Source organism: Corylus avellana, chromosome 11 (assembly GCF_965113065.1).
Source record: "Corylus avellana chromosome 11, dhCorAvel1.hap1.2, whole genome shotgun sequence".
Classification (NCBI taxonomy): Eukaryota; Viridiplantae; Streptophyta; class Magnoliopsida; order Fagales; family Betulaceae; genus Corylus; species Corylus avellana.
Window position 1 is genome coordinate 8,758,100 of NC_142500.1, and position 25,083 is coordinate 8,783,182.

Here is a 25,083-nt window from a genome sequence, read left to right on the forward strand (position 1 = left end):
TTTTACATGAAAATGTGTTTCCAAAAGAAATGATTTATGAAATGAAGTTGAGTTTTGGTAGGAAAACGAGATTTGCGAAAAAAATAATTATATAAAAAAATATGATGTTATGTATTAATGCATGTAAAGCCCAACGGACAGGGGGGGATTATGCGCCTGACACCTCGATGTTAGGAAGGGGGAAACAAAGTTGCCTAACAACCTAGTGGTTGAGTGGGGTTACACGCTCAACACCTCAAAGGTATGAGAGGGATAAATTATTAGCAAGTGGGGTAACACTTAGCAAACTCCAAGGAATAAGTGGGAGTATAAATTCACTTATGATGTTATGTATGTTATGATATGCATGTTGTGAAATATTATGTTATGATATGATATGTTATGCAAAGATATGTACATAAATTATGATGACTTTTAACTGACGTTTTACTCATTATGTTATGAATTGTTTTACTGCTTCATATTATCAAATGTGAAGTTAATTATGTAGTAATAAATATTATTACGATTTATTACTATGTATCAAATTATCTGTCGTCTAGTTTACCATTTAGCCATATGTTTATTAAAACTTATTTGTGAAAACCCTGCATACATGACTCTTTAATAAACATTGGTGATAAGATTGACTTTCAAATAAAGATGGGCTCACATTATAAATGGTCAGTTTGCTTGAACTTACTGAGCCGTAGACTCACACTTTTACCTGTGAAACCATAATGATTTTACAGATGTCACTACAAAGACTGTCGTTGAGGAACCGTATGCCTGATTAGATTCCTACCTTCTAGGTTTGTAGGAAGCTTTTACTTTTGAAGAGCTATCTTTTCATAAGTTAGTATGGTTAGTTTATTTATATTTAAGATGCCTGTGACTCATTGTATTAAGGATAAACTTTATGATGTCATAATGATGTATAATAGAAGCTCTGGTATGTATTTATTAACGAGTGTTGATTATATAAAGAAAAGAAAATTTACTACAGATTTTTCGCTGTGTTATTTAGTAAGGAGAAAGTAGTAATGTCACGTGAGAATTTAGATAATTCCACTTACAGCTTGCCTGGAAAAGCCGGGGCGTTACACCAGTCCCTGATAAGTGCTAAAATATACATATTTTAGCCTCTTAATTTACATTTGTTAATTTCTTAATCTTGCTATTATGTGTTGTTTTACTTCATTTTTGTCTTTTCTATGGTTTTATAGGTTTTTGAAGAAAAGAAAGCATTTCTAGAAAGTTCAAGCATAAAAGATCAAATTTGGGAAAATCTAGAGCATGGGATCAATCGCACCAGAATTAGGCTCGAGCGCATCTGTGCTCGAGCACATACAACATAGGATCGACCACAAGGCAACGATCGAGCTTACCCCATGTGATCGAACGCACTCAAGCGCCCAGTTGCGGCCAGACTCCCTTTCCATATCAGATTATGTTTTCAGTCTCCAATTTTAACTAGGAGAAAGACCTACGGCTTTATTAGGTTATCTAGGGTTTCTAGGGTTCTTCTAAGCTTATAAATAGACCTCTAGGCCTCTTAGAAAAATATACAATTTTAGAGAGGAGAATTTGGAAGCTACTTCCAAGAGTCGTTTTCAATTCTTTCTTTTCCTTATTTTTATTATGTGTAACTAAATTATTGTTAGGAGCTAGATTGAAGGCCTAATCATGTCTTTTTAGGATTTCAATATTCGCGACTTTGTTACAATCATATTTTGGTATATTTAAATTGGTTATTTTCTGGTTAATTGAATTCATCATGTGAATGTGCTTGATCATCATATGCATGTGTTTGGATCTGTTAATTAAGTCAATTTAGATGACCAAGTCTTAGGCTTAATAAAGTGACTAAAGAATCTCATCATGGTTTCTTGGGGTAATCAACATGTAAAACCGGGAGTAGATACCATGCCTTAGATTTTATGTGTTTGTCGATTTCCATAGATTTATGCTTCCCTAAAGAACAACTTAGTAGATACCATGCTAAATCCTTTGGGAAAGAAAATAATTAGAATAAATACCATTCATAATTCATTGCTTAGGGAGATCAATAGTTTAAGGAGTAGATACCATGCCCTTAAGTTGGCAAACATTAAATATACCGGTATAATTATGACATTGGCATATTATTATCTTAATTAGTCTGATTAGTAGTGGATGTTGAAACCCTAACACTTTTGTAATTTTATTTATTTTCAATATATCAATCTTTCGTGACAATTCTGATATTTAATTTAGAAAAACTGTTCTAAGCAAAATCACAATCCTCGTGGGAATGATCTCGTACTGGCACCCTATACTATTGTTTTGATCTCATGCACTTGCGAATAAAACGTACAAAGTATTTGCCTATTAATTTATGTGGGTATTGGCACAACAGCCCCATATTGGGAAGAGATGAGTAACCTACATAGAGTGGATAGTTTATAAGAAATAGTCATGAGTGCTAAGTCCCACATTACCTAGTTATTAGGTGAAACTGGACTTTATAATTAATTTTAAGAAAGCTCCAAATTGACTATTCATTTTGGGGTGATAGCACATATATGGCTAGCGTTGTTGGTCAGGTTGTTACAGATTGAGATTTTGCTTTGACAACAGGGTTAAGGATCACACAAATGAAATTTATCCAACAAAAATGAACCAAGGCTTTGATACCAATTGAAACTAAAGATTTAGACCCCAATTAAAAATTAGCCTAATCAAGATTACCAAGCCAACAATTAATCCAATTACCATAAAAATAAAAATAAAAATCACTATAATCACAATAAATAGTAAAATAACTAAGCACATAAATTTGGTGATGAAATGAAAACCTTTTTAAATAAATTAAAAAAGTAAAACCACTCTGGGGCCAACAAACCTCAAAGGCATCTACTATAGAAGACCTACGTTTTATATTGCTCTACTTGCAAAACCTTTGTAAGCCTAATGACCGAATCTCATTTGCTTCAAAACTAGAACTCTAGTGGGTCCATGCTCTTTTGTTTTTTGGAAGGCCATGAAGAAACTAGAAAAAGTTTAGGATTTGTTTAGGCTCAATAACAATGACAAACTTCTCTCCTAACAAAGGAGCAATGCCTGTCTTGTTGTATGGAAGTCGTGGTATATGAGACTTACATTGAATGAGAGAAAAGGCTTTTTAGACTAAGTTGGCTAGAGTTCTCACAATCTGTTACAATCTTGTTCAAACGAGATCTAGGGTTTTTGCAATTTTAAATATGTGGCATTCGCACGAACTCTGAATGACATTCCTACGAAAGAACTTTGCAGACCTCTCGTCGAACAGTCTTCCAATGAGGCTCTTTGGAACTTCTTTTGATCCTCCGTTTAGTTGAGATACGATCAAGACAACAACCGAAGCATTATGGAACTCAACTTAGCATCTTGTTCAAACCAACCTAGCCTCGTTCGAATGAGAAGTTCAACTTCTTGATTTTCATTCTTTCATCTCCCAAAATGTATTGACTCAACCCTAAACCTAAAATTACATCCAAAGATGTTTGGATAGCATTTGCCAACTAAAAATCTAACACTATATATTGTTCTTCTTTTATCTAATTGTACTAATATGCTCATACTTGCATATAATAAACTATACAAATCCTTCAAATAAATACTTCTACTCATTAAACTCATGTTTATGTTCTTTTTCTTTTCTTTCTTAAAACTAATATTTGTATCTACTTCGCTTTCAAATCCAAAGATGAAATAAACCTTCAAAGTTTGTAAGCTTTTACATGAATGTCATGTTATACTTTCAAAGATAAGTGTACACCTAAACATAATGAGTGCTATTTATCCCAAACACTCTTAAACAAGGTTATTAAGAGTGTTTGGGAATGCGATTTCGCAAGATAATCTGCATTTTTAAAAGATAACGTAAAACGTAAGGCGTTTGGTATTACAATTTAGAAAGCACTTAATTTAAAATAGGAAAAAAATCTGCAAGTTCTATAAGCAGGCTATGGGGTGCTTATTTGAAAATGCGTAAATTTAAATCAAAATTACGATTTCTCATTACAAATATTTAATAAAAATATATTTTTTAACATGTTTTACCAAACGCCTTTGCGATTTTAAAAAGTATCGATTTCAAAAACACATTTTTTAAAAACGTAATTTTTAAAATCGCACTTATTAAAATCGGAACAAAGTTTTCCTTCAAACTGGGTTGGATAAATTTCTTTCAACCTAGTCTATAAAGTGACATGTGTCCATTTTTTAAAATACATATGAGACGTACATGAGTTTTTAATAAAATTTATTCTAACTAACCTTGCTATTAAAAAAACATGTGTTTTTCACATGTTCAAGGAATACATGTCACTTTTATAGACTAGGTTGAAGAAAATCCCTCCAACCCAGTTTGGAAGAAAATTCTATCCTTAAAATCACAATCTTAAACATACCCTAATTCACATGAACTTAATTAGGTGATTAATGCCCGTTTCAAATTATTAGGACAATGACTATAAAAAGAATAGAACAAAGATTTATTGCTGATTACTACTTTTCATGTTATTATTACATTACAATGTTGATAAACTCTGCTAGAGCCAATAAGATTATCACTTTGTAATAAGCTATTCCATCCCTCATAATATATCTCTTCTCTATGAAATCATCGAGGGAGGTGATAGTAAGCTATATCCTCACGTACGCTGGTGACCGACACAATGTTCAAGGAAATCTGAAGAGGGTTTCCACCAGCTTCTTCAAGCAAAACTAAAAGGTTTTCAGAAGCTTTAAGGAAAGATCGGGGCACATGATACCTACGAAAACACAAAAGCGTAGATAAGAAACTGTGGATCTATATTAAAATAATGCAAAATAGTGGATAACCCAATAACGATAACCTTAAAAAATTTTGCAATAGCATTCAATTTTGTACGAGATAACCGAGTTTCGTATATGGTATGTTATAGAATTGAAATTAAATATTGCATCCCATGACTGCAAGTTCAATTGTAGGCCTACGAACATAAGTGACAAAAAAGAAATCCACAGGAAACCCTAGCTTTTTCTCTAGAGCGCTGCACAAGTAATCTAAACTCAGGTTTGGGGAGGAGGAACGGCCGTTGGCTGCCTCCCTCCTCCCCTCGCTCCCTTCGCGCGGTGAGTTAGCCTATTTACTTGATGCCCCTAGCTCCGTTACCTCCTCCCTCCCCTTTCTCCACTGTGCCGTCTTTTTTCACCACCATCTGTCTCTACCCCGCCTTCTTGCTCTATGGATCCATTAGTGTCCATCCCACCTTTTGCACCAGATCCGTCGCTTCGGCTGTTGTTTGTTTCTGTTATGTTTTTGTGGCTTTTTTTCCTTCCTGATTTTGCTTGTTATTTGCCGTTTGCTTCTCATGGTGTTTGTGTTTGTTTCTTGTTGTTTTTGCTTGTTTGACACACTTTGTGGGTACCGCTCTTCGGGGATTCACTCAAACTCTTCCCCCAGTTTCTTTGAGTGCACTGCTGATCTCCTCCATGCCTGCTTTGCCGTCCACCATCCGCTACCGGGTCTTTACACGCGTCCCCCCACGATGAGCTTCTAACGCCACCCTCTGCATCGGTTTCTAGCCAGCACGCGATCGGCCTTCTTCTGGCCGCTACCATCTACTTTGTGTGCTTCTCCTATTATTTTCGCTATATTGTGATTTTTCTTTTGTTGTATTTCCGTTTTCCATGTATTTGTTATTTACTTTCCTATTTTATTTCCCTGTATGTTTTTTCTTTCCTGTTTTTTGTTTTTAATAAGGCTCTGTCCTCCCTCTATGATTTGCCGGTTTGCTTTTTGTTTAGACCTTTGGGTTGTGGATGTAAACGTTATCTTGGCTTTCGGGTTGAGGATGATGAGTTTTAGCATGGGGTTCTTTGCTCTCAGGGCTGAGGAATAAGTGCTGCCTATGCATTGGATTGTGTCTGTTTGGTGTAGATCTGATCTTAAACCTGATGAATAGTCATGGGTTAGCGGATGTTGTTGCCTTTGTTTGGCATGTTTGATTGATGACTATAATTTTAGCTTCGGCTATAATTTGCTTCAGAGCTTTTTGCTCTGTTTGTACGAGCTCTTACTCGCGACATTTTATCAATGAATGAGTATGAAATATTTTCCCTTTAAAAAAAAAAAAAAAAAAAAAAAATTGTAGGCCTACGACCTTGTTCAAATGATAGTGATCGAAATTAAAGTTCACTTTTTTTAGCTGCTGTTGAATTAATTACTCTTAGGAATAAGATCATCTCAATTTCAAGTGAAATTGATAATATTCATTTTATAGTCATGATTTAAAGTTGATGCATCTAATGATGTACATGATTTCACATTATTTAAATTTTTTAAAAGACGTATCAATATTGACTTTATGTACATCATTAGATAAACTAACTTTAAATCAAGACATTAACGATAAAAATGATACAATCAATTTCATTTGAAATAGAAAGTGCAAATAATAATGCAAACTATAACAAGTGACCATAATAGAGGGTGTATAGACCAATTATCATGCTAGAAAATTTCAGGGGTAAGGATAGGGTGCAATTAGGCTCTGGACCAAGATCACATTACCAGCAGATTACATCATCCATTACTTTATTATGCAAACCATAATAAAAATCTTTATTTGTATTTTTTTTCTTTGCCATTATTATTTCATTTTCAGTGTTTGACATGTAAGGTTGTATTCTTTTAATTCATTAAGGTAGTAAAAGAACATTTTGAAGGTTATTGGAGGATCATTTATGTTTTGATCTTTTCTGGTGGCTACCTCAAGTCAACCCATTCCACTAAATCTTTCATGACATAGTAAAGATTTTCTTATAGATATAGCATGAAATTGTCTGAAATAATTTTGTATAGGTTTTATTTGTATTATTGGCTTGTTTGTTTCGGTGTTAAATATGTTTTGAAAAAATGTTTTTTTATTTTTTGCGTGTTTAGCGCAATGTAAAATAGTGGTCAACTTAAAAACAATATCCGTTGACCATCGAAACCTAAGGGTTGAAGCATAGAACATCTTTTCCCACTTGAGAAGCACCTTACTGGCTTACTTCCTCCGATTCTCTTCCACAACTCTGGTTCTTGAACTCATCCTCGCCATCGCCATCCCCACCGGAATCTAAACAACGGCTTCGTCCCCGCCACCTAGGCTTATGCCTAAAAGTAGAGAGTTCTAACCCATTTTTATTTTAGTTTTTTTTTTCTCAAACATTCTTGAGGCAATTCTCTGATCTTGTGTGTTTAATTAATGCTTATCATTCTAAAAAAATAAAAATAAATAAATAAATAACTAGTACCAATATGAGTGTGTACGTACAGTGTTTGTGATGGATTGCCTTTAGAGTCAGGGAAGGAGACCCAATAACGACCAATGCTTTGTCCATTAACCCAAGCTTCACCTTTACCCATTGTGCTCAGGTTTAAGGTGACGGGGTCATCTCCCGTGGGTGCATCGAAAAATATCTGCAAATTAAATGAGTTATAAAAATAAATATATATTTAATTATGATTATCTACCCTCAAGTCATGGGAAGCTTACATTTCTTATAAATTGTAAGATACCATGGGGAACATTTATAAATATCTGGTATTGAGGACCAGGGCCGGCTCAGGCCCTAGGCGAGTTAGGCCCTCGCCTAGGGCCCCCAATTTATTAAGGCCTAAAAAAAAATTTTTGAGTTAAACAAAAAAAAAAAAAAATTATTTTGGAACAAAAAAAAATTGAAGGCCTCAATTTAATAAGACCCTAATTAATAAGCCCACTATAAGTTTTAAAAATAATTAAAAAAGGACAAAGCATTAAAGCCTTATACATCATTACGCCAATTCCCTAAAGCTCCTACCGCTACAGTACACGCCTGACGCTACAATACCCTAACGCTACAGTACGCCTACCTCATTCATTCATCCTCTTGGCCTCTTTCTAGAAATTTTTTGTTTTTGATGAGAAAATATAAACGTTAGAAGTAAAATATTACCATTTATTTTCTATTTATTATTTAGCCATCTAGGGAAAGCCAAAAGCCAAAAATATAAACTGCTGTCAACCATGGGCATTTTAAATATCAGTCTCTATATTTGCCATTTTACCTCTCCTCAGGGCCGGCTCAGGCCCTAGGCGAGTTAGGCCCTCGCCTAGGGCCCCCAATTTATTAAGGCCTAAAAAAAAAATTTTGAGTTAAAAAAAAAAAAAAAATTATTTTGGAACAAAAAAAAATTGAAGGCCTCAATTTAATAAGACCCTAATTAATAAGCCCACTATAACTTTTAAAAATAATTAAAAAAGGACAAAGCATTAAAGCCTTATACATCATTACGCCAATTCCCTAGAGCTCCTAACGCTACAGTACACGCCTGATGCTACAATACCCTAACGCTACAGTACGCCTACCTCATTCATTCATCCTCTTGGCCTCTTTCTAGAAATTTTTTGTTTTTGATGAGAAAATATAAACGTTAGAAGTAAAATATTACCATTTATTTTCTATTTATTATTTAGCCATCTAGGGAAAGCCAAAAGCCAAAAATATAAACTGCTGTCAACCATGGGCATTTTAAATATCAGTCTCTATATTTGCCATTTTACCTCTCCTCAGGGCCGGCTCAGGCCCTAGGCGAGTTAGGCCCTCGCCTAGGGCCCCCAATTTATTAAGGCCTAAAAAAAAAAATTTGAGTTAAAAAAAAAAAAAATTATTTTGGAACAAAAAAAAATTGAAGGCCTCAATTTAATAAGACCCTAATTAATAAGCCCACTATAACTTTTAAAAATAATTAAAAAAGGACAAAGCATTAAAACCTTATACATCATTACGCCAATTCCCTAGAGCTCCTAACGCTACAGTACACGCCTGACGCTACAATACCCTAACGCTACAGTACGCCTACCTCATTCATTCATCCTCTTGGCCTCTTTCTAGAAATTTTTTGTTTTTGATGAGAAAATATAAACGTTAGAAGTAAAATATTACCATTTATTTTCTATTTATTATTTAGCCATCTAGGGAAAGCCAAAAGCCAAAAATATAAACTGCTGTCAACCATGGGCATTTTAAATATCAGTCTCTATATTTGTCATTTTACCTCTCCTCTTTGCTTGCTCTTTTCTGAGTTTTTCTTCTCTGCCTATCTCATCATTTTCTCTTCCTCTCCGACTCTGAGTGACTAAGTCTCTTGTCTTATCTCCAAGAACTGCTTCATAATTCATTTGCCAAATCAGGTTTTATTGTTCTATTTTTGTCATTTATTTTATTATAGTCATATTTTTTTTTTTGATAAATCGTGTTTGTTTAATTTGTTAGTATTTTTAATTAAACATGTCTACTAGAAAATATGCATCTGGATATGAAAAACTTAAAAAAAAAAAAAAAAAAAAAAAAAAAAAAAGTAGACAAATTGATTGAATCTCAAAGAGGAGCCTAAATAAATTTGTTATTAGCAATAAACAAAATATTGATGATAATTTAGGTGAAAAACTCATAAATGAACAAGAAACTCATCAAAAAGAATTAGAAGATAATGAAAATATTATTGATGTATCTAAATTTATTGCTACAAATATTTTTGACCCTGGCCAATGGAAAAATATTGATGCAAAATTAAGGGATTTGTTAGTAGAAAATGGTCCAATAAGATACAATACTATAGATTTTCCTAAAGATGAGAACTCTAGGCATTTTTCTAATACATATTATATACGAAAATTATAAATGGGGAGCAACATAATAGAAAATGGCTAGTCTATTCAAAAGATGTAGATAGAGTATTTTGTTTTTGTTGCAAGTTGTTCAATTCAAAACCTAATAGAATGCAACTAGTTAATGAAGGGACTAATGACTGGAAAAATCTTAGTGCTAAGCTAAAAAGTCATGAAACAACCAATGAACATATTACTAACATGAATGATTGGATTGATTTAGAAATAAGATTGTTAAAAAATAAAACAATTGATAAAAATGTCCTAGAACAAATTAACAAAGAGAAAGATTATTGGAAAAGAGTATTATTGAGAATTATTGCTGTAGTAAAGAATCTTGGTAAGAATAATTTGGCATTTAGAGGACAAAATGAAAAGATTTACCAAGAAAATAATGGAAAAAGATATTAGAAAATCTTAAATATAAAAACTTAATCAGAAATTTTGCATCTCAAAAAGCGAGTAGAAGAATATATATATATATAACTTTAAAAAAAAATTGAATATTAAAAAAAAAAATTTAGGTCCAATTTCAAAGTTTTGCCTAAGGCCCCAAAATATGTTGAGCCGGCCCTGTTGAGGACAATCTATTTTGACCCACTATCTAATTAAGCCATTTACGATATGTTATTATTATAGGTCACTTTGGGAAGATCCTATAAATTAATTGGATAAATTAAAGGATATAGATCGAACATGTTAGTCAAAAATATCAAGGCATTAAGTCTTGCAGTTGATTTAAGAAAAAAGGCATATACTTAATTTGAGTGATATATTAATGGAGAGGACTACACTTGTCTATCCAGAGCAACCAAGGTGAACTAATTAAGAGTATGTATGTTCAATAACGTAGGAATAGAAATGAGTATTATCAGGTGTATAAGGATCTAAAATGAAATCATCATTCTTATTCATTCATTTAGTGACAATATATATAAGAATGGCCAAATTTTCTAACTAGAATCACATGAGATTTCAACCAAATTTTCTAAAATACTTTTACTTATAAATATAGTATCTCCAAAATTCTTCAGTTATATTCATCGTCTCTCCCATGAATAGCCGACCACCCACTTGAGGTGGCCGGTGACGGCAAAGGGTTGCCGGAGACGACAACAAATAATGGCTGGTGACGACGGTAGAGGGTCGTAGGAGACGGCAGCAGACGAATACAAAATCGTTTTTTTTTAGGGCGTCCAACAAAAAATTATTTTTGGAAATAATATTTTTAAAGCTATTTCATTCTTAGAGGAATACCATCTATTCCCTATCTTGTTTAGAAGAATAACAATTCCTCATTTAGGGGAAGAATCAAATCATTCCTAGATTTATTCTTGCATACCAAATGCGCCCATATCACTAAGGTGAACAAGTACGAGTTATTTTTTCCCTTAGCTTTCCTTCTCTTATCTTACATGATATCTTTTTTATTTATTTATTTTTCATCATATACATGACATGTAAAGTAAAGTACCTTGTACCAAGTAAGTGTGTGATTCATTGATGTCCCAATTTTACTCCACACAACAGCACCCAAATTTTCTTCTCTAAATATCTGTAGCTTCTCTCCGACTAGTCCAACCTATAGGAACAAGAGGCAGCCAGCATGTTCAGTATAAAATATTTCTTTTGTAATAATGGTTCACAAGTCTTTAGAGATAACCTGATATCCCCATGTATAGTTTGTCAAATTGTAGGATTCCTTTTCAGTGCATTGAATTTCCACTTTTCTTAAGCCAGCAAATTTGCTTTCGAGAAAAGGTCCTGAATCCTTCAAACAAACACAAGAGAATGTAACATGTAAAAGAGGTGATCATTCGTGTCAACGTTACCAAAAAAAAAAAAGAAATACAATAAAGAAATGAAATTAGAAAATGAATACCGGTAGCCCAACCATAGCGCTGAGTATAGAAATATTGTTCATCCCATCATTCAACATGATTGGAATATCCATTGTGAAGCCCTTGGCGTCATGACTTCCATGTGCAGCTCCTGAACATATATAATAAGTGAAGCACAAAGTTTCTTATATTTCACTCAAGCTAGTAGGGGTGTAAAAAAAAACTGAGAAACTGGTTGGAAAAAATCGGTAACCGGGGTGCTCAGTTCCGGTTACTGGTTTTAGGGTTTTTAAATACCAGGTTATAACTGGGTAACTAGGTATATATATATATATATATATATATATTCAAATTTAGTATATTTATTATTATTTTTTTACTCTAGGGTTCACAAATATCGTAAATCACTCTATATTTTCAAATTTAGTATATTTATTAATATTTTCGATTTTTTTTAAAAAAAATGGACACAAAATGGTTAAATTAAGCCCAAAAATTAGGCCTAATACCTAAAATAAAACCAAAATACAACAAAAAAATAAAATAAAATAAAATAACAGATTACCCGGCCCAAATAACCAGATACCAACTGGAACCAGTCGGTTATTTTATAATCAGTTAACTGGGTACCCAGTTCCAGTTCCGGTTCCGATTTTCAAAAATAAAAGACTAGGTACCCCGGTTCCGGTTCCCGGTTTTGGCCAATAACCGAGAACCGGAACCAGGTTTCCACCTCTACTAGCTAGCATAAACGTGTGTATACATATAAAACCCAATAATCTTCTTAGAAGGAGCATGAATGGTTGGGTATTGTTAAGTAATATTGTACCTGTATAGATATTGTTCAAAAAAGCATGTGCAACATGCCCAGCAGATTCAACATGAAGCACTGGCTTGGTGCAAGACAAATTGTTCTCAAACCTGTAATTCAACAGACAACTCCATTAATTGTCCTCAAGTTGATGCAAAGGAGATCGAGATATATAATTTAACGAGAGATGAAGAAGTTCAAATACCTGAGACTATACCAAAGATAATCAGATTTATCTTTTGTTGTATTCATGTGCTCAAGGAATGTTTCGGATTTCAGTAAAGCATCTTCCATATTCGGGATAACATCTTTGAATTCTTCCCAGCTATCACTTGAATCAAATATTTGGGTAGCTTCTACAATTCTGCTATTATGCTCTGTATTCACCTATGTATGAATCATTAACTTAGGAGAATAACATCTTTCATTTCTTTCTAAAATATTTTGAGTAATTCTCTTTTGCAATAATCTAGTAGATGCAATAGAACACAACATTAAGTCAAACTCAGTTTATAAGAATATCATGTATTTCTGGAACATATGAAAAGTAGATGTTTTTTTTTTAATAACAGAAACATATGCAATTTTTATACACTGAATTAGAGAACAGAAGGCCTTAAATGGGATTCCAAACATGTTTTTTTTATGATATGCTCAACTAGAGAAAAGGTTTTACCTTTGCCGTGTTGAAAATTACATTTTTACAGTCTGCTAGAATACTGATCGACTTTGGAAGCAATTCATGTGATGTATTTTGAAATTGTACGGTGACGTTTTGTACATCATAATTTGTAAGAATGGCCACACACCCTCCATCCTCTTCTTGGAAAACATAGGCCTAATAAGTAAAAACAAAATAAATAAATAAATGAGACCATAAATGAGATAACATAAATAAATATTTGGGACATCACCTCTTGATGTTGACCTAAAGAGAAATTTGTTCGCTCTCCTTGCAGTAGAGTTGCAGAGCACACTTTAATTGCAGCATGCAACTCCTTAAGATGTCCCCACTTAGGTTGCCTTATTAGTCCTAAAATTATATATATATAAAAACAAAAATGGAATTATTTGATCCATCCAAGAAACATAGGAAGAATAAAATCTAATTCTACTTATACTCACCATATTCATCTAGAGGAGCTTGATCATAATAGCTTGTTATGACATATGCAGAGCTTGTTCTCCCAAAATTTGTTCCACCATGGTACTACATAAGGAGGGTAGTATTAGACGTGATATGGTAATCTGGTTAAGACAATTAATGAAAATGGGTTTTTTGTAAATTTATATTAAACATGTAATTTTTTGCTTGAGTGAAAATCTAAAAGAAACTAAATATAGTGAATTTGAACAAGTAGTAGTTAGATTTAAAATTGAAATATCATACATACCATGTAATAATTTATATAGCTTCCGTTTCTCGCTATAAAAAGCGCGACATGAAATGCAATGTCTTCAGCAGACCTTATGTATGGCTCCCCACCATATACTTGATAGCTTCCAAAGAAAAGTACATTTAGTTTACAGTTAAAATAATAATAATAATAATTATTATTATTATTATCCGCATCATGCAACAATTGAACTCATATTTCTTTTTGGAGATAATATTAAAAAGAATAACGAAAGTAGCCATCATGATTACATGATTTATGAATAAATGTTAAAGTCTTGATTTTGTTGGAGATAATATTCAGAATAAATAATTCCATGAAATTTAAATGAATTGAAGAATAATATTGTTTTTCTCTTTTCTTTTTGCTTGTTGCTAGACAAATTACCAACAATATACTTAAAGTCGATCTCCAAATCTTTCGTTTTCAATGACAGTCAAGAAACTAAAACTAAGAAAATACTCGCATGACAAGCCCACTTATATTTATTATGATTAACGGTCATCTCCATATTATACATTTTCTCCCGCTTTTTTTTTTCTTTTTTTTTCGTCTTTTTTGTTATAATATATATTTTTGTTGACATGTCCGCAAAAGAGGGGAGAGGGGGATTCGAACTAGTGACCTCCACTTCATTAAGTGTGGTCCTAACCGATTGAGCTACTTCTTGACGACATTAAAATATATATTAGGATGTATGAGATGTGCTAAAAAGCCTAGGTGGATCTAGAGAGGTGACCTTCTATAAAATGGGCCTCTTGTCAAGGCCCAGTAAATTTGATCCGGTCCACCAAACTTCTACTCTACCACCTTAAATATTGCCTACGGCCCCTTTTAGGGGGTGTTTGGTAACAGGCAGGAGTCAGGCTAGACACTGTACATTCTCGATAATAGTGCTTTGTCAACACAACTCATTAGTCTCTTATTTATAAAATTACACTCTTGTCCTTCATTTTATTCCTTTTTTTTTTTCCAGTGCACGAAAGCTGCCTAACCTCTGTTTTCTTTCCTTTTTTTCCCAGGCAAGAACTCTGCCCCCAGCCTTCGTTTTCTTCCCCTTTTTCCCAGCGCACGAACTCTTCTCCCTCACACAATCTCCCCTGCGAGCCCATCACACTTTCACCCCCAAATCATCCAACCATCAATTATTAATTCACACTCCGCCTCTTTAATTTTTTTTTTTTTTTTGGGGAGGGGGGTGTTCTCTACAATTGTAGCCCATAAAAACATCCCCCAGCTCCACTACCACCGACACCACCAGACTCAAACAATAACCCCAAATGTTTACCCTTTCATGAAAAATCCATCCCAGAAAGCCAAATTTTCCTTATAATTTCACTTGCACGAGAAGTGAAATTTGATGAAGGCCACAAAGGGAAAATGGGAAAATGGTGGCCGGTCTCTTGTAGAGACTATTCAATTCCTTTCTTTCTCTAATTTTCTTTCATTTTTTCTATCTAACCAAACAAGGCAAAATCTATATGCAGTACACAAGCCAAAAATCTATATGCAGTACCTTCAATCGTGATCTTGTGCGTGGGGGACGTTGAAGGATGGAGCGCAGGGGGGGGGGGGGTGGGGGAGGACGCCTGTTCGGTGCTCTGGGGATTTTTAAGGGAAAAAATCAAAAAGTGAAGGATGGAGCGGGGGGAGGACGCCTGGTTCTGTGCTTTCACTGCTTTGGGGATTTTCAAGGAAAAAAAAATCAAGAAGTGAAGGATGGAGCGCAGGGGGGACGTTGGTTGTGTGCTTTGGAGATTTTCAAGGAAAAAAATTCAGGAAGTGAAGGATGGAGCGCAGGGAGGCAATACGGTCAAAAGTGTGAAATTTTGAGGTTGAAAGTTCAAAGTTTATGGTCAACCGATCAAATAGTAAACAGTATCTACGACAAGGCTGTTGCCAAATGAAGCCTAAGTCTCTCAAGTACTTCACCCTACTACTCCAACACCAAAAATAAACGGAAAAAAGGAGAAAAACAGTAATGTAAAATGATTGGAGGAAAGCGTACAAAGATGTCCAATTCTCTGTCCATAATGATGGCTTGTTTGGTGAATTGGGTCCACTAAAAGTTTCTCCACATCTCATCCCGTTGCACGTATTAATCTGCATATGGATAACGTACGGTCTCTATAATTAGTCAGTGCAATCTTAGAATTAATGGCTGAAAAATGAAAATTCCTAATTAAGTCAAACTGCTACTAATTAAAGTCAAAAGTGTTTAGATGGGAAGAAAACTAACGACTGGATCCGGAGCATCTGTTTGCTTGCACATCACCCATGGTACACCAGTTTGGAGCTCCACCGCCATTTTAGCAGCCCAACGAACATACGAGGGTCCTTTTTCATGAAATGCTGCTTCAATGTTTTGATATTCATTCTCAATCTACGTACACCCACCATATTTTCAATATGTAAGATATTTTATATATATATATATTGGAAACTCACAAGAGAGAGGTTGAGAAGGTAGTACCTGTGAGAGTATGATTGGACCTCCTTGTGAAGCATATAAACCCTCTGACTTCATCAAGTTGACGATTTTTGTGGTAAAATTTTGCATGTAGAACTACACATATGCATGGGATCATCAAAAAATAAGAAATCAAATCATGTTTTGGGAAATACTTACTGAAATTTGAAGATGATTCAAAAAATTCATGGTAGATTATGTTTAAAAAGTTATGGAATATCCTACTAATGGTGCCCTAATTGCACCTTTTAAGGAGCATTTACTTTACCCTTAATTTGTGATCGGTCATAGACCTCAAATTAGTAAATATTAGGTATTGATAATTTAGGAATATAGCCGAGATGGATGCCATAATATAAACAAGCATTTCTCCTGGGGGATATGGGATAATTCTAAAAAAAAAAATCCAAACTCTTTCTTTTTTTTTTTTTTTTTTTGTATAGAAAAAATCCAAACATAGGATGGAAAGATCTGACTTCTTTATATGCCGGCCACAATGTGGCTTTTATTTTTATTTTTTAAATGTGTTACATTTTTGTTTCCTCGATGTACACGTTTTTAAATCACTTTCAATCTTGATCAATGCCTTTACTCACGTATCGAAGTATCACACTAAGAGCTTGTTTGGGATTGAGTTTGAGAAAAGTTTTTTAAGTTAAAAAGAGTTTTTGGACAAAAGCTTCAAGCTTTTGCCAAAAGTACTTTCTGGCCATTTTTAGATTTTTTGGACCTTTAAAAGTGCTATTAAATATTTTACCAAACGAGTACGTTTTTCTTCAAACGGGCTTTTTGAGCGTTAAAAGCACTTTTAAACTCCTCAAACGCAATTCCAAACAAGCCCTAAACATGTTCTTCATGAGATTGATTATCGGGCATTGTTCTTTTACTAAAGCATTTCATGGTCTTTTTCTAGCAATCCAAGCGCAAATTCATGATTTTAACCATAAAAAAAAAAAAAATTAATTAAAAAAAAAAAAAAAATTAGTTAAGATAAGATGGACAAGGGACAGGATCCGAATACTGTAATTAAAAGTTTTAATGAAGATAACAAATATTGTGTAATTGGAAAAAATATTAATCAAAGTTAGAGGATTAAAAGTGTAATGCATCAAGACTTTTTATTGTGTGATTTGATTTAAAATCATATTTTTTAACTATTTAATTACAATGTCAAAAATAATAATAAAAAAAATAAAAACTATTTCAAATTAAACATTAATTTTAGGGGTAACTTCACTGAAAACCACTAAACTTTCACTCAATTTTACAAACCTCCTAAACTTCAAAATCTCTCAATTTAGTCTCATGAACTTTCAATTGCTCTTAATTTGAATCATTTCGTCAAATTTAGCCATTAGAAATACCAGAAAAGACAAAAATATCCCTAATTTTCCTTCTAAAAAAAAAATAGAATTAAGGGTAAAGTTGAAATTTTATAAAAAAAAGTCATGGGTATAAACGTCATTTAACGTTTAAAATTTGACAAGGATCTAAATTGATTGCAATTAAAAGTTCAAGGGACTAAATTAAAAAATTTTGAAATTTGAAGAGGGTTTGTCAAGGTGAAAGTTTAGAAATTTTTAGTGAAGTTACTCCTTAATTTTATAAATAGAGTGGTGGAGGGCACCCAACTCCTTTGGGTGGAAGCTGCTCACAGAAGGGGCAACCGGGGCGACCCACCACTAGTCTGAAGGGAGGTAGGCATAATATATATATATATACATATATATATATATATATATTGTTTTCTTCCTGTTTTTTTAATATGTTTTTTTCTTTGTGGCATGAATATTAAAACACTGCCAGACTTTTATTAGAAAATTGATAGAATCGTTATGGAAGAATCTATTTGACCAAAATATAGTCCGCTATTTGATCAAAATTAAAACCATAAAGAGTTTTTTTATAATTGATCAAACCACAATGTGTTAAGTTGATATTTTCCCAAATAAAAAAATAAACTTGACATATATAGTAGTTATTAGTTCTTACATAGTAAAAGTTGCTGCAGTAAAAATTATTAATAAAAAGTTAAGAGTAAACATAAGTAGTATTTGAGATTGCAATTAATTACAGAAAATGTATTGTTAGAGAGTGTGTCTCTACATTTTCAAATTATAGGCAATGGCGAAACTACAATTTTAATTGGCAATCTACTGTTTTACCGAACACTTAATTCCATTTTTTAAAATTATGTTTTCAAATTGTATAATTTAAAATCGCTATTTTTAAATGAGAAGTGTTATACATCCATCTCTTGCACATCTATTGTCTATCTCTTTTACAAATTTACTATTGAATATGTGAGACCTATATGTGAGTCCTACAAATTTAATGATAGATTTACCTTCTCTAATATAAAAATGAACAAAAGATAAAAACCAAATATTTTTCTTTCCAAATGGCAAACGCAAGTAGACCCTTAATTAATTGAGATATGCTATAGTGCAATAAAAATATCATTTTTGGCCCATAAAGTCTTAGGTGGCAAGAGGCCACAGGCCCATTAGTGGGTGGGGCCACAGCAATTACGGATGGGGCCTATAGCCTCTTGCCACCTAGGACTTTTATGGGCTAAAAATAGTATTTTTACTGCACTATAGCATTTCTCTAATTAATTTGTCTAGAACTAACTAGCTAGACATAGTAGTAAAAAGGATCTCTTGCCATGATGCCATTGCTAGACTATGACGTGGCCGGCCATGTTAAACAACTTTTTTTCTTCGAGAAATGCTAGTGGTCAATAAATTTCTCATATTTGGCTCATATTTTCTTATAATCAATTATTGAATTTGTGGGATTCATTATTAACTTATGTGAGATCTACATAAATATTTTTCAAATCCAATTATGAGAAACTTATTGATCCCTACCATTTCTCTTTTTCTTTTTAACGGAAGAATACCATAATTGTCATTTAAAAAACCTACGAAGCTATTTTAAAAAGTGTAATCCTAGAAATTACATTTCCATTCTATAATATTGACTACTTTTAAATTAGTATTTGTTAAAATAAAAAACAAAAAATTATTGAAATTACCATATTAACTTTATAAAATAGTTGCGAGATAAAAACGTAATATTTAACATTTCTCTTTTAAAATCTACTGTGCCTATATATATATATATAGAGAGAGAGAGAGAGAGAGAGGTGCTGAGTACCTTAAACGGCTCATTGTCTGATCGAAAAACAATGCCAGGGATATCATGCAACCAAAATGGAAATCCCCTGTTTAATTCAAAACATTATAAAATCATGAAATAGATGCCATGTTCATTGTTCGCGAGTGAGCAAGATACAAAGGTAATTCTACAAGTTAATAGAAAAGATATATATATATATATATATATATATATATATATATATATATATAAAAGTCTTCTTAGAGTCTTCATGTAGTCATCCTAAATGTAATATGGCTTTTACAATCATCAATAAATCAAAATTCAATACATCACATTTCAAATTCAACTGTAATTTTAAAAGTTACATCACATTTAGAAGGACCCTAGAATAACTCTAAAAATACTTATAAAATTACTTTTATATATATATATATATATATATATATATAGACTTTCATTAATATCATGGACAAAAAAGATATATTGGTATAAACCATAAGAAGATTTAATTTATTTTCTATAAAACATTTTACCATACTAAAGAGAATTACCTTATTACTTTCTTCCAAATAAGTTCAACCCTGCACCAAAGCAGTGCATGGCAGAGCTAGAATTTTTCTTAGAGGAGTCAAATAAAATATGTCGATAACTTTTAAGTGTGAAAAAAAAAAAAAAAAAAAAAACCCTACTAATAATAGATGTAAATAAACATATATCAGAATAAAAAAGAAATAAAGATATAATAAACAACCAAGTATTCTGAGAAATTCTACATAAAATAGCAAACACATTAAAAAAAAAAAAAAATTAAAAAAAAAATTCCAATTTACATATAAAGTTTCAAATGATAAAATTGGAAACAAGAATTAGCAGCCAAAAAATCACGAAATAAGATGGAAATCCAAAGAAAAACTTTTAGAAGAAAATAGCCATGTGATTTTTATTTATTTTTTAAAATGTTGATGGTGGCACAGAACTTTGTGTTACAAAAGGTGATTGCTTTTTTGGAAAGAAACATTCAGAAGTAGATGTTAATGGTTTTATATATAAAAAATCATAGACTTTATTTATAATAAAAAAAAAATAAAAATAAAAAAAAAACTTAGCATATATACTTTTCCAATATGTAACCAATAATTAGGCAACCCACGGAACTTGGCAGTCCGGAGTCCGGACCGTCCGGTACACTATAATTGGTCTAAACTAATGATAATTAACAACTATTATGATTTAAAAATAAATAAATAACAATAAACTGTTTAAATATTAGGAAAATATGTAAAATTAGTTCTTTACCTAATTTATAAATAGCTCTATGTGATGTTAAAATGAACTCAGAGATCCTTTAAGTATGCTAAAAAAATAATTTAGCTCATATAATTAAGAGCCTGTTTAAGATTGCGTTTGAGGTGCCTAAAAGTACTTTTAATACTCAAAAAGCACGTTTGAAGAAAAAAAGTATTTATTTGGTAAAAAAATTAAAAGTGCTTTTAAGGATTCAAAAAACTTAAAAATAGACTGACAAAAGCTTAAAAATGAAATTTTTTTTCCAAAAGCTCTTTTTGACTTAAAAGCTCTATTTATCAAACGCAATCACAAACAAGCTCTAAATTATGTTTACTAATTTAACAGATTTCGTTAGTGTGACACTAATTTTTTTTTTTTTTTGATAAACTGTGACTTTCATTTCCAATCAAACATCAAAAACAGTTTCCTCAAGAACCAGAAGGTTCTGAATACAAAGAGGCGGGTCAACAACCCACATAGCATCCATTACACTTTTCGTTGCCATTCTTGCAAGCTCATGGGCTGGCCTGTTAGCTTTTAAATATAATTTAATTATAAGAATTATAGTTAGTCAACATAATAAGTGTGACACTAACTTAAATATAATAAGTGTCATATTTTTATTGGTTTTAACGTTTTACGCTATTAAAATTTATTAAGTTAGTCAACATAATTTAATTATAAGAATTAAATTTTTTTTTTTTTTCACATATCTCAATAACTTTTGAATTTATTTTAATAAGTGCCACCTACTAGTTAAACCATCCGAACTAATTTTATATTTTTTTCTAAATATTATAATGTTTGTGGGGATAAGCGGACCCTTTTGTCGGGCATGGTGGAGTAGGTTAGGAACGCTAGCTAGTAGGGATTGTGGGACGGAAGGCTTAATATCTACCGTTGGATGAGAAGATACGTACCCATAAGTCCATTCACTCTCTATAAAGGGTCCAATCCGAAGGCAAGCATAGAGCCCCTGAGCCTTGATTTCCTTGATGAACCGCACCAGATCATTGCTTCCACTGAACTCGTACTGTGCAACACAAAATGCCAAATCTGCCCCCGATCTGAGAGAATAAAAAAAGGAAAAAGAAAAGAAAAGGTAATGCAACTAACCTGACCAGGTTGGGGCTCGTGAAGGTTCCAAAAGACGTAAGTTTGAATGACGTCCAATCCTCCTTCCTTGGCTTTGCCTATCAAAGATTCCCACATCTGCGCCATTGTTTTTTTTATATATATATATATATATATATATATATATATATATGAAGAACCAATGAACAATATCCAAGTAAAAAAAAAAAAATCATTTCTCTTTAATAAAACAAAATCAGGGTCTCCTCATTCGATGGGGTGTTAATAGAGTTTGATAATTATGAAAAAAGTAAGACAAAATGGTTGGTACTACCCGTGATGCAACAGAAAACCAATCATCTCATCCCTGAGGCACTACTGCCTTTTCTGTGCCGTTTTTCTAACCAAAAACATACAAAGCTACTTTTTTGGTTTTACACTGGAAATGGTTGCCAAACAGCTTGTATCTGTTAAAAAGGAAAGGAAGAAGTTGAATATTCTCTTATATATATATATATATATATATATATATATATATATATATATAAAATACTAGAGAATCATTTGCAACGGCTTTAATTTCATGCCTGAACCATTTGCAGCAAAATGAGACAATTTGTGATCAAACGGGCTCGGGAGATCGAGCCTATACAGATCCAAAAGTCTCGAGTATTTGTTCAAGAAAGTGAACCTCTCACCGTCTCACGGACAGTTGCGTTTACGTACAAACAATGCAGGAGGATTTAAGCAAATTTCACATCTCTTTTCTTCTGAGTTCCAAGAGATTTACCTGAGGAGTGCTACGAGGATAGTGAATTGAACCGGAGAAGAGAATATTTCTGCTGCCGTCAATGATGAGAGATCTTCCATCGTACGTGACATCTCCTCCTTCAACGCGGCCACCTCCTTGTATCAGTACTATGACCACCGCAAGCCCCCAATGCAGCAACCACCACCGCCGCTCCATCTCCGCCTGCTTAATTTTCACTCTCCCGCACTCACTCACTCACAACAGCTATATATACATTGAAACGCTGAGGCGTTAAGGAATTAGAAGAGAAGAAAGGGATTTAGAGTAGGTGAACAGACATGAGAGAGGTGACCCGTGACTGCGATTGGGAATCCCCCTTACTGTAGGGAAATATGTACAAGAGGATGACAGTATACCAGCCCCAACAGAAACTCTCTTTCGTGGAAACTGGAAAGCTAAGGGGGGACTATGGGAATCCCACGTCAATTGTGCAACCACATGGGTCATGTGAAACAGTACTGTCGTGATTGACACGTGTCATGTCAAACCTAATATAATGATTAATAAGAGACATAATAATAATAAGGGTTAAATACTAAATACCCATTAGAGTTTCATTGCTTTATATATATATATATATATTTTTTTTTTTCTTATGATTTGATTTTTATTACAGGAGGTCCATGTGGTTTTGATAATAGACTAAACTAATCATTCTATCAATTGACCATTAGTTGATTTAACGAAAATCCACATAGACCAATCAAATATTGACACATGACATATACTTAATTTTTCTTTTAATTAAAAAAAAAAAAAAAAAAAAAAAAAAAAAAAAAAAATTGGGGGTGGCTTGGCCATTTGGGCACCCCCATCTGGCATGATGAGCCACCCCCTCGGTCACCCCTTTAGTGACCAAGGGGGCAGCCGAAACCACCCCCAGTGGGTACTGGGCCACCCCCAACCACCGTTGGGGGTGGTTTTGGCCACCCCCTTGGAGCCAAGGGGGTGGCTGAAACCACCCCCAACCCTAGGCTCCATGGGGTTGGCTCCCAGTACCCACTGGGGGTGGTTTCGCCAAAGGGGTGGCCAAAACCACCTCCAACCCTAGGCTCCATGGGGGTGACTCCCAGTACCCACTGGGGGTGGCCGAAGCCACCCCCAATTTTTTTTTTTTTTTAAATACATTATTTTTTAATTTAAAAAAAATTTAAGTATGTGTCACGTGTCAACATTTGATTGGTCCACGTAGATTTCCGTTAAGTCAACTGACATAATGACTAGTTTGGTCTATTGTCAAAACCACATGAATCTCTTGTGATAAAAATTAAACCCTAAGGGAGAAAAAATAAAGCAATAAAACCCCAGGGGGTATTTAGTATTTAACCCTAATAATAATTAGGCGTGTCAATGGCAATGCCGGCGGTTTTCTAACCGCCCGCTAACCGTTAACTGCTATAATTGCCTAGCAGTTAGCGGTTATTGGGTTTACTAACCGTAACTGCTAACTGCCTTTTTATATAATATATTTTTATAATTATTATTATAATAATATTTATACATATAACATAATCAATTGACCATTAAATCACAATTTTTTTTTAAGATAATTAAATCACAGTTTGAGTATTAATATATTATCACTATAATTTATATGATTATATCACATGATCAATTCATCATTAAATCATTTGATTATATAATAACAAATTATATATACATATATATATTATGACATAACTCATAAGTCATAAGTATGCTAGTTCATACTAGCTAATACAACAATTAAGTATCTAGACACTTAGTTCCAATGTATGTTATAAACTTATAAGTTCATATATGTTATAAATTATAATTATACATTATACATATATGCAATTATGCATATTGAATAATATAAATGTATAAGATCAATACTTAATCATATGATTCAATAACAATTCAAATATTTATTAAAGTGAATCATATTATTAATGTATAATGATAATGTAATTCGTATAATATCAAATTAAGTAATTGACATTGGATTAAACAATGTGTTACCTTTTTTTTTTTTTTTTTTTTTTTTGACATGTCCGCACAAGAGGGGGGGATGGGGATTCGAACTAGTGACCTCCGCTTCAATAAGCGTGGTCCCAACCGATTGAGCTACCTCTTGGGGACCAAACAATGTGTTACTTATAACTATAATTAAGTATTAATGTATTATCATTCTAATTTATATGATTATATAATAACAAATTATACATATATAATATGACATAAGTCATAAGTATACTAATTCATACTAATACAACAATTAAGTACCTAGACACTTAGTTTCAAAGTATGTTATATACTTAGAAGTCTATATATGTTATAAATTATAATTATACATATATGTATATGAATAATATAAATGTAGAAGATCAATACTTAATCATATGATTCAATGACAATTTAAATACTTTATTCAAGTTAATCATATTATTAATGTACAATGATAATGTGATTCGTATAATATCAAATTAAATAATTGACATTAGATTGAACAATGTGTTACATATAACCACAATTAAAGTATTAATGTATTTTTTTAACAATATTTTGACCATTTTTTGAAAAGAAAAAAAAAATTGAACCATTTGTTGAACAAACTTTTAA

At 32.7% G+C, this 25,083-nt stretch overlaps 1 protein-coding gene across 1 annotated transcript; it reads right to left on the reverse strand.

Annotated features, from left to right (window-relative positions):
- Nucleotides 1-4,507: 4,507 nt before the first annotated feature.
- Nucleotides 4,508-22,790, reverse strand: MUM2 (Glycosyl hydrolase family 35 protein). The gene is made up of 18 exons (XM_088511635.1): nt 22,480-22,790; nt 21,732-21,827; nt 21,536-21,648; nt 19,365-19,431; nt 16,206-16,298; nt 15,972-16,115; nt 15,741-15,835; nt 13,730-13,835; nt 13,461-13,545; nt 13,250-13,368; nt 13,012-13,173; nt 12,541-12,722; nt 12,354-12,445; nt 11,566-11,675; nt 11,347-11,454; nt 11,158-11,265; nt 7,308-7,453; nt 4,508-4,775 (listed from the first exon to the last, which is right to left on the reverse strand). The coding sequence occupies exons 1-18, from the start codon at nt 22,654-22,656 to the stop codon at nt 4,625-4,627; spliced, it is 2,154 nt and encodes a 717-aa protein (XP_088367761.1). The 5' UTR covers nt 22,657-22,790; the 3' UTR covers nt 4,508-4,624.
- Between the last annotated feature and the right edge of the window lie 2,293 nt (nt 22,791-25,083).